At 41.2% G+C, this 11,208-nt stretch overlaps 1 protein-coding gene across 2 annotated transcripts in view; it reads left to right on the plus strand.

The window, feature by feature from the left end:
- Positions 1-8,260, plus strand: part of NUP160 (nucleoporin 160) — a 73,539-nt gene extending 65,279 nt beyond the window's left edge. For both annotated transcript variants that reach the window (XM_054439526.2, XM_054439527.2), the window contains 4 exons: positions 1,328-1,469; positions 3,165-3,290; positions 5,909-6,013; positions 7,160-8,260. In XM_054439526.2, coding sequence (XP_054295501.1) covers positions 1,328-1,469; positions 3,165-3,290; positions 5,909-6,013; positions 7,160-7,249 — 463 coding nt within the window. In that variant the 3' untranslated portion in view covers positions 7,250-8,260. The remainder of the gene's footprint in view (positions 1-1,327; positions 1,470-3,164; positions 3,291-5,908; positions 6,014-7,159) is intronic.
- Positions 8,261-11,208: the final 2,948 nt, after the last annotated feature.

Genomic DNA, 11,208 nt, shown 5'->3' on the forward strand with positions numbered 1-11,208 from the left:
TCTGACTAAATTGTCCTATATAGATCATTTCACTGTTTTCTTTCTTTTTGGCTAAGTTTTTATAGGGGCTGGAAAGTTTATAATTAAGGTGACATCATGTCGTTTATTGTCCAAACTAGGATGTCTTTGCCTATGAAATGTCTCCTTCTCCATATCCCCCTCCTCAAAGACTTACTGTTTCATATCAGGAAAGGGTACTCTTACAGGCAACAATCTGTATTTACTTGTTTCAGAGTGTTATCCTCCTTTTTTCCCCCATTTCTTCCATTGAGCAGTCACTGCATGGTTTCGTCACAGTGTCCTCTTATAGCTTGTCTCCAGCTGCTGTTCAGCAGTCTGTCACCCATCAGCCCCCATCATCCACTATACCTTCTTCAGATCTCTTCTGTTCATATACTTCCCCAGTGCACCCACTTTGTGTCCACGTAAATGTACTTCAGCTTCTTCAGAAACCTTCTCTAACATTCCTAACCCTCAGTAAACTTCCCTTTCTGAACTGCGATTGCACTTGGTATTATACAGCTTAGCACTTTAGAGTGATAGCACTTTAGAATTTGGAAGTTCTCTGACATTAGTTTTCAACCCCTAAATTAGCACATCAGAATAACTTATTAAAATACAGATTATGAGAAATCACCCTAGTCTTCTAAGTTAGAACTTCTGCATGATTCTAATGCTTGATCAGGTTTGAGAACCAGTGTTCTGAACCAGTTTCTTGTTTTAGAAATGCAGAAACAAAGGAGTTAAATGAATTATGTATTAATAGCCAAACAAATAACGTTCGTTTACTAAATACGTTTGTTTACTAAATACTAAATACATTACTGGGAGAGGAATATACGAACCCAAGACATCTAGTTTCTAGTACTATCCCCCTAAGTCACATTAGCCCAAATAATATTTGTTCCCATTTAGCTATATTATTGATTCAGTTGTTAATTTCTAAAGTTTTCCTTGTAAGGCTGGGCATGGTGACTCCTGCCTGTAATCCCAACACTTAGGGAGGACAAGGTCGGAGGATCACTTTAGCTCTGGAGTTTAATACCAGCGTGGACAACATAGCAAGTCCTTGTCTCTACAAAACATAAACAAAATTAGCCGGGCATAGTGGTGCATGCCTGTATTCCCAGCTATTTAGGAAGCTGAAATGGGAGAATCTGGGGCTGAGGCTGCAGTGAGCTGAGATCACACCACTCCACTCCAGCCTGGGTGACAGAGCAAGACCCTGTCTCAAAAAAAAGTTTTCCTTGTAAATACATGCTTTGAATGGTACTCTAAATAGCTATTAAGAATCTGAAACTCATTAGTCATTTTTGTTTTTTTCAAGTGCTACAGATGAAGCATGGCGACTATTATCCACTTACCTGGAGAGGTACAAAGTCCAGAATAACTTGTATCACCACTGTGTAATCAACAAGCTCTTGTCTCATGGAGTGCCTCTGCCTAATTGGCTTATAAACAGTTACAAGGTAAGCAGATTATAACTTGTACAGAGTAAGAACCCACTCTTTATGATTCTGGATAACTTCATGAGATGATTAAAAATATGGACTGATTGCAGTGGCTCATACCTGTCATGCCCACACATTGGTAGGCCAACAGGGGAGGATGGCTTGAGCCCAGGAGTTTGAGACCAGCTTGGGCAACATAGGGAGACCCCATCTCTATTCAAATTTAAAAATATATAAAGAAAAAGAAAAAGATGGGGTGATAACTTATGGGAACATATTGACTTACGTACTTTGGGAAGCTTTTCATCATAGCTAAAACCATAAGAACAATTCAAATTCACTTCCACAGTACTACTGTGTATTTAGATTTGAAGTTTCATAGATTAGGAATTAGGTTAATGACTACTATTATATTCACTGAACAATGAGTTTATATTTAGAACAATGAGCATATGCATGACACAGGATTTACTCTTCATACCTCAAAAAACTCACAGGAGTCGGTGGAGTACTTTTCAAATAATATAACAGTATGGCTGGTCTGAGTGCCGTAGTGTTTACAACTAATTGAGCACAACCAGTTTCCGATTGGTTCCTTCTCCACTCCCAGTTTCACCTATTAAAAATCAAAAATGGGTTCTTAGACTGTCTGCATCAGAATTATTCAGATGGCAGTCTTCTTCAAAATACAGATTCCTCATCCTAGACTTACAGAATCAGATTATCTCAGGCTAGGAGCCAGAAATCTATATTTTAAGAAGCTCCTAATTTGATTTTGATGCATGCTAAAGTTTGAGAACTTCTGCATCTGACCCACCTTTAGTAGGATAAGGAAAGAGAAAATCTAAAGGTTAAAATCAGGAAAGTTTTTTTTTTTTTTCTTTTTGTTTTTTTTTTCTTTTTAAAGGTAGAAAGGAGGCCGGGCACGGTGACTCATGCCTGTAAACCCAGCAGTTTGGGAGGCCAAGGCAGGCAGATCACCTGAGGTCAGGAATTCAAGACCAGCCTGGCCAACATGGTGAAACCCCATCTCCACTAAAAATACAAAAATTATCTGGATGTGATGGTGCGTGCCTGTAATCTCAGCTACTCCAGAGGCGGAGGTTACAGTGATCTGAGGTTGCACCACTGCCCCCAAGCCTGGGCGACAGAGCAAGACTCTGTCTCAAAAAAATAAATAAATAGGAAAGTAGGGAAGGCAGGTAAGATGGTAAAGGTAAGATTGTGATCAAATCGGAATATAGAAAGCATACTTAATTAATAGAGCTCTTCCAAATAGAGACTTCAGATTTAAAGCTGGTGATTCTTTGAACTTCTTTTGCATTTGTCATTCATATATTTCGTATTATGTGAATATATTGTCACTTTAGTATTCAGGAAAAGTTTGTTGACTTTACAACTGTGGAAACTGAAGTGGAGAGAAGTTAAAATATGTCTTAGGTCATAAAACAGGGGAAGAAGGCTATTTAACAGATAAGGGCCTCCCAAACTGCCTAGAGGTAACAGCTCTTAGGGATTTAACTTTTTTTTTTCCCCCTAACTCCCCAGATTTGTTATCAGCTCTTATCCTAAGATACAGATGAGTAAACCAAGGCACTGATTTAATTATATTGAGAAATACAAATGTTAGGGAATCAGCCACTCAACATTCTTTGGTCAGTACTCAAGTAGGAGGGAAACAGGTACATATTCTTAATCACTGACTTTTCACAGAAGGTTGACGCTGCTGAATTGCTTCGTTTATACTTAAACTATGACCTTTTAGAAGAAGCTGTGGATTTGGTGTCAGAATATGTGGATGCTGTATTGGGAAAAGGACATCAATACTTCGGAATTGAGGTAGGCATATACAAATGGTCCCCAATTTACAATGGTTTGACTTACAATTTTTCAACTTTACAATGGTTTGAAAGTGATGAACATTTATGAGAAATCATACTTTAAAATACTCATGGCCAGGCACAGTGACTCATGCCTATAATCCCAGCACTTTGGGAGGCCGAGGCGGACAGATCACCTGAGGTCAGGAGTTCGAAACCAGCTTGGCCAACATGGTGAAGCCCCGTCTCTACTAAAAATACAAAAATTAGCCAGATGCAGTGGCATGCACCTGTAATCCCAGCTACTTGGGAGGCTGAGGCAGGACAATTGCTTGAACCTGGGAGGCAGAGGTTGCAGTGAGCCGAGATCATGCCATTGCACTCCAGCCTGGGCAACAGAGCGAGACTCCATCTCAAAAATAAATAAATAAATAATAAATAAATAAAATGCTCATACAACTGTTGAGTTTTTCACTTGCAGTGCAGTATTCAATAAGTTACACAAGATATTCAACAGTGTATTATAAAGTAGGCTTTCTGTTAGATGATTTTGCCCAACTTTATAGGTTAAGTGTCCTGAGCATGGTTAAGTAGGCTAGGCTAAGCCGTGTTGTTCATTAGGTTAGGTGTATTATATGTATTTTCAACCTATGATATTTTCAACTGATAGTGGGTTTATTGGAAAACAAACCCACCATAAGTTGAGGAACATCTATCTGTATAGGCGCATATATATATATATATGTATGTATGGTTTTTTTGTTGTTTTTTTTTTTGTTTTTTGTTTTTTGTTTTTTTTTTTGACCGAGTCTTGCTCTGTGGCCCAAGCTGGAGTGCAGTGATACAGCCTCCGCTTACTTCCTCACTGCAGCCTCCGTCTCCCGGGTTCAAGTGATTCTCCTGCTTCAGCCTCCTGAGTAGCTGGGATTACAGGCACCTGCCACCACATCCAGCTAATTTTTTAATATTTTTAGTAGAGATGGGGCTTCACCATGTTGGCCAGGCTGGTCCCGGAACTCCTAACCTCAAGTGATCCACCCCCCTCGGCCTCCCAAAGTGCTGGGATTACCCATGTGAGCCACCATGTCCGGCCTAGGCATTTCTTTTTATTATCATGCTATGTAAGGTGAGAATCTGAGAGTAAATTGAACGATATATTAGTGTATTTAACCTTTACTATCTGTAGTTATACAACTAAATATTGACACTCTAGGAATCTCTAGTCTCCTGTTTATGAAATAGGAATTTCATCTTTCTCTATCAAAATAATATGGCATTAGTTAGGATTCAGTGGAGAGAGGTAAACAAAATGGTATTGTGTGTGTGCCGGGACTGTGTTAAGTCTCTACAAGCATTTTCTTATTTAATCCTTATAGCAGCCTTATGAAGAAATGTTTTAATTTTCTATTTTTTAACCCATGAGGGAACAGGCTCAGAGGTTATCACAGGCTCATACAGATGGTAAATATAATAGAAGAGCCAGGTCTAAATAGTTGTAGTTAACTACAGCTTCAACCCTCATGAAATCAGCCAGGTGCACTAGCCCACACCTGTAATCCTAGCACTTTCGGAGGTCAAGGTGGGAGGATCATTTAAACCCAGAGGTTCAAGACCAGCCTTGGCAACATAGTGAGAACCTTTATCTACAAAAAATAGAAAAAAATTGGCTGGTCATGGTGGTGCGTGCCTGTAGTCCCAGCTATGTGGGAAGCTGAGGTGGGAGGATCACATGAGCCCTGGAGGTTGAGGGTACAGTGAGCTATGATCATGCCACTACACTCCAGCCTGAGTGACAGAGTGAGACCCTGTCTGAAAAAAACAGAAAGTTGACATGAAATATTTTTTTATTTTTTTATTTTTTCCAAGACGGAGTCTCGCTCTGTCGCCCAGGCTTGAGTGCAGTGGCACGATCTCGGCTCACTGTAACCTCCGCCTCCCGGGTTCAAGCAATTCTTCAGCCTCAGCCTCCCAAGTAGCTGGGGACTACATGTGTGCCACCACACCTGGCTGATTTTTGTATTTTTAGTAGAGACGGGGTTTCACCATATTGGCCAGGCTGGTCTCGAACTCCTGACCTTGTGATCCGCCCGCCTCAGCCTCCCAAAACGTTGGAATTACAGGCCCAGCTGACCTGAATTTTTAAATATATTTAATTTAACCAAAAAAATGACAAGTTTCCCAATTGGAGAAAAGAGGGTTCCCATTATGTGCATGCACATGTATACACACAGTTTCTTGTGGTGGGGGAAAAAAATGCATTTTATTTGGCCGGGCACAGTGGCTCACTTTCGGAGGCCACGGCAGGTGGATCACTTGAGGCCAGGAGTTCAAGACCAGCCTGGGCAACATGGTGAAACCCCATCTCTACTAAAAATAAACATAAAAAAATTAGCTAGGCATGGTGGTGCACATCTGTAGTCTAGCTACTCAGGAGGCTGAGGCACAAGAATCGCTTGAGCCCAGGAGGCGGAGGTTGCAGTGAGCTGAGATTGTGCCACTGCACTCAGCCTGGGCGACAGAACAAGACCGTCTCAAAAAAAAAAAGGGTATTTTATTCTACAGAGTCCTATGAAAGCAACTACCCAGAAGAAATGGTACACTTTGCAGACTGTTTTCAAATAAACATTTTCCTTTTAGTTTCCACTGTCCGCAACAGCCCCAATGGTGTGGCTTCCATACTCCTCTATTGATCAGCTTCTCCAAGCTCTGGGAGAGAACAGTGCCAACAGTCACAACATCGCAGTAAGTCAGCCCTTTCATGGACGTCTTCTGTAAGCCCCTGCACTAGCAGTTACACCTTACAGCTTAATCTTCAGTTCTCCGGGATTAGAAAGGGAGGACAAAAGCCTATTTTTGGCCCTTAACAAACTGCCCAGTCCCTTTATAGATACGGCAGAGGATCTAAGCAACGGGATCAAGAAAACATAATGAGGAACTGTGTAAGTGTTAATTATACAGAGACAAATGGCAAGCAGTCGGTCCGTCCTTTAAAGCTTTTAGTTTGGTAGGGCAGACCCTACAAGGTAAACAGGTACTTGAAATACAGCATGACAGGCCGGGCGCAGTGGCTCACGCCTATAATCCCAGCACTTTGGAAGGCTGAGACGGGCAGATCACCTGAGAGGTCAGGAGTTCGAGACCAGCTTTGCCAACATGGTGAAACCCCGTCTCTACTAAATATACAAAAACTAGCCAGGCATGGTGGCGGGTGCCTGTAATCCCAGCTACTCGGGAGGCTGAGGCAGGAGAATTGCTTGAACCCGGGAGGCAGAGGTTCCAGTGAGCCAAGATCGCACCACTGCACTCCATCCTAGACGGCAGAGTGAGACTCCATTCCCCCACCCTGAAAAAGAAAGAAATACAGTGTGATAAATTATCACTGTCCTGAGGGAAGTTGGCATATACAACAACATTTCTCAGGAGTCATATGTTTGCTCTGCTTGCCTTAACATAAAAAACAATAGTGTTTCCTTGAGTCATTATAGTGATGGCTTATTTTGTTTACCAGTGAGATAGAGTGCCTCCTGAGCCTATCTAAAATATTAGTTCTATATTTCACTTGGCAGCTAATAACTAGTTATATCAGATGCAGCATCTCTGGTTCTGAGAAAAGAGTTAGTGATCCTTTTATTAGAAATACTGGTACGATTTCCATACTTAGAAAATTCATTCAGAAAATGAGACTGAAATGTTGTATGTAACAGAGAGGCCTAGTTTTATCAGTAGAGTCACAGAGGAGACTCCTATAACAAATGGTGATTTTATGAAGCAGAGTGGCTAACATCTTTATAAGGTGGAATCTACTTGGTGAAGTCAAAGTTATTAATAACTTCAATATTTTTCCATTGTTGAGCTGTTATGTAATGTTTTCCTTCTTTTCTCTTATAGCTGTCCCAGAAAATACTTGACAAATTGGAGGACTACCAGCAAAAAGTTGATAAGGCAACACGGGATTTATTATATCGTCGGACCTTGTGATCCGGATTGTCACCTAGCCTTTGTAACCGCTTGGTGCCTCTTAGGGCTTAAGACTACCCTACAGGAACCCTGTACTCAAGGCCGATTTTTGTAACTGTAAATGATGTGTACAACATTCAAGTCTGCATTCTGCACAAGATAGGAGGGTGGAAGAGTCAGAGGACCCTGTGCTTGCTGGTGGTGCTAACACAATTTCTGGTGTTCAACCTTGGTCTCAAATAGCTGCTCTTGTATATGATTCACAAGCTTTTTTAGAGTTTATATTTTTTTAAACTACCGAAGACATTCATTATCTGCAAATTAAGACCCACCTTCACTTTCCAAAATAGCTGAGGGTTGTTGGCTTGTAGCTGACCACCAAAAGCAGTCACTGCAAATCTTTTAATTCTTCCCTATCACCTTTTGTATTTTAATGCAATTATTTTGGTCTAGAACTGACATGTATTTTCTGTATTGTACACAAAAGCTAATAATTTTGTGTACTCTTTTATTTATTTTGGAAGTTTTGTATGATTTTCAATCAAGTATTAAATAATTTGCCTAGATTAAGCCTAAAATGATGACCAGCTAATTAAAGAAGATATTTTGAATCTGGTTCTGAGCTAAAGTTGAGTAAATTCTTAGCTAAGAAAAAATTGGAAATCCATCATCTATATTAGCAACAGATTCTCAGAGTAAATTGTTAACTTCTATGATTTATGATAATCAAGCTGGACTTGATCATACAAGTTAGTCTCATAATGTATTGGACCAAAATGTAAACTTCATTGGTCAGATTCAGAAGCATTCATGCTCACAAGTTTTGGGAAAGTGAAAAATAATAAAATCATCTTGGATTTTATTCTATATATTAAAATTTATCTTTTAAGGAAACGATCTGTATACTACTTGCTTGTATAGCCTTTTGACCCTTCTTGAGTTTTTCATAAGCCTTTAATTTTTATACTTTCAATACCATATTTACATTATATACTTTAATTAACAATGTGAGTTTCTCTGTGGTACTGTTGATACTGAGGTGTGTGTTTCTTTTTTTTTCATTTTAGCTCTACTATGATTAATATGAGGCATTTCATGCAATTAGGGACTGGGAGAGCCCCTGTCCTCCCAGCTCTCTAAACCTGTGGCTTTCAGTGACAGTAAGAAAGACATTTTGACCTACATACACATATATAATCAAAAGAAAAGTTTCACAAAATTTGTATCCTCACCTACTGTGTATCCTGATGTTTTCATGAGTGACTAATGGATCATAACTCATAGTATGAAAACATCAAGGGCCAGGCGTGGTGGCTAACTCCTATAATCTCAGCACTTTGGGAAGCTGAGGCAGGCGGATCACTTGAGATCAGGAGTTCAAGACCAACATGGCAAAACCACATCTTTCAAAAAAAAAAAAAATTAGCTGGTCACAGTGGTGCATACCTGTAGCCCCAGCTACTAGAGGGGCTGAGGCGGAAAGATGGCTTGAGTCTAGGAGGTAGAGGTTGCAGTGAGCCTTGAGCATGCCACTGCACTCCAGCCTGGGCGACAATGAGACCAAACCCTATTGTAGCCATTTCTGGAGGGCAAGAAGTAGTGAGAGACTAGCCCTATTCCAGAAACCCCCACTCCCCCCATTTGTGTTGCTGATCAATGCAGTGGTTTCCATGGTGGCAGTTCACAAGATGCTGACCAACTTTTCCTGTGCTTGTTGTTTAGGTTCAAGGCCTAGAACCCATGCTCAACCCAGCCCAGCTCTTCTGTCCATTGTCTTCTACCTTCCTCATTTTGAGTCCCGACCAGAACAGAGCATGCCCCCAATCCTTCCACTTCACTTTTCTCACAGCTTTGAGTCTGCTTTTTTTTTTTTTTCAGGTGGAGTTTCACTCCTGTTACCCATGCTGGAGTGCAGTGGCGTGATCTCCACTCACCGCACCTTCCGCCTCGCGGGTTCAAGTGATTCTCTGCCTCAGCCTCCCGAGGAGCTGGGATTACAGGCATGCGCCACCACGCCCAGCTAATTTTGTATTTTTAGTAGAGACAAGGTTTTTCCATGTTGGGCAGGCTGGTCTTGAACTCCCAACCTCAGGTGATCTGCCCACCTCAGTCTCCCAAAGTGCTGGGATTATAGGGGAATTGCAACAGAGAAAGTAATTCATGGCCAGGCGCAGTGGCTCACGCCTGTAATCCCAGCACTTTGGGAGGCTGAGGCGGGCAGATCACGAGGTCAGGAGTTTGAGACTAGTTGACCAACATGGTGAAATCCCGTCTTTACTAAAAAAAAAAAAAAAAATGCAAAAATTAGCCAGGTGTGGTGGTGTGCACCTGTAATCCCAGCTACTCAGGAGGCTGAGGCAGAAGAATCGCTTGAACCTGGGAGGCAGAGGTTGCAGTGAGCCGAGATCTCGCCATTGCACTCCAGCATGGAATAAGAGTGAAATTCTGTCTTTTTTCAAAAAAAAAAAGAGAGAGTAATTCACGCAGAGCCAGCTGTGCGGGAGACTGGAGTTTTATTATTACTCAAATCAGTTCCCCTGAAAACTCAGGGATCGGAGTTTTTAAGGATAATTTGGTGGGTAGGGGGCCAGTGAATCAGGAGTGCTGATTGGTTGGCTTGGGGATGAACTCATAGGGAGTCGAAGCTGTTGTCTTCTCCTGAGTCAATTCCTGGGTGGCGGCACAGAACTGGTTGGCAGGTCCAGGTGGGGCCATCTGGTTGTGAGAAATGAAAAACCTGAAAAGACATCTCAAAAGGCCCATCTTAGGTTGACAACAGTGATGTTACCTTCAAGAATAATTAGGAAAGTTGCAAATCTTATGACCTCCAGAATAACAGCTGGTAATATTTAGAAATCCAGCCCCTCTCATCTTGACTTTGTGGCTGGTGGCCTTTCATTTGTTTTACAAGAACAGTTTAGCTTTTTGGGAAGGACTGTTACATAAACTACACTAAATTCATTCCCAAAGGTAGTTTGGCCTATGCCTAGGAATGAATGAACAAGGACAGTTTAGAGGTTAGAAGCACGATAGGGTCACTTAGGTCTGACACCTTTCACTGTCATAATTTTCTGAGTTAATGATTTTTGCAAAGACAGTTTCATAACGAATCTAGCCTGAAAATGCATTTTATATCATTTTTTCTCTTTTTTCCCTAGTTTCAATATGTAACCTTGAAGCTTGCTGCAGAAATCTTTTTTCTTCTCCTTAGTCTTAAAATATTAGCCTTGAAATGTACTTTCTTTGAAATATCATGTTCCTCCCTTTCTCACCATACACTCCATTATACCATGCACATTTATCTAACTGCATGCTTGTATCTAATTATGTGCTTACCCAGGGGCTAATCTCGAGACAGACCGAGCATGGAGACCCAGCTGCAAAAATCCAGAGATTACCTCAAGGTAGTTAGTCTACAATACCACCCGGCCATTGTTGAGATGACACCAGTGCCTGCACTCCAGGTGACAGACCCAAGATAGCCACCAAAACGAGACACATGGACCTTGTACTCAGCACAGCGCCTGCATGCCACCAATATCATTTCCCTTTTTAAACCCTTGCCTTCTCCCCAGAAATTTGAAGTGGTTGCTTTGGATGTGAATCTAGCCACTTCCCCATTGCTAGTTTTGGTATTTCTTTCTACCATACCTTGCTCTTGTTTCAGGGCTCTCCAAGTGGCGAGCCACCAGACCTGCACTCACTTACATAAGTATGGTTACTACAGTTAATCATACTGTATTGTACACTTGAAATTGGCTAAGATAATATATTTTAAGGCTTCTCACCATACACAAACAAAAAGGTAACTATATGAGGTGGTGGATATGTTAATTGACTTTGTCAAAAGACAAATTGCAACAAATTTAGTTTAAAGATTTTTTTTTCTTTTTTTCTAGATGGAGTCTTGCTTTGTCACCCAGGCTGGATGGGAGTGGCGCAATCTTGGCTCACTGCAACCTCTGCCTCCTGGGTTTAAG

This window comes from Pongo pygmaeus, chromosome 9, assembly GCF_028885625.2.
Source record: "Pongo pygmaeus isolate AG05252 chromosome 9, NHGRI_mPonPyg2-v2.0_pri, whole genome shotgun sequence".
NCBI lineage: Eukaryota > Metazoa > Chordata > Mammalia > Primates > Hominidae > Pongo > Pongo pygmaeus.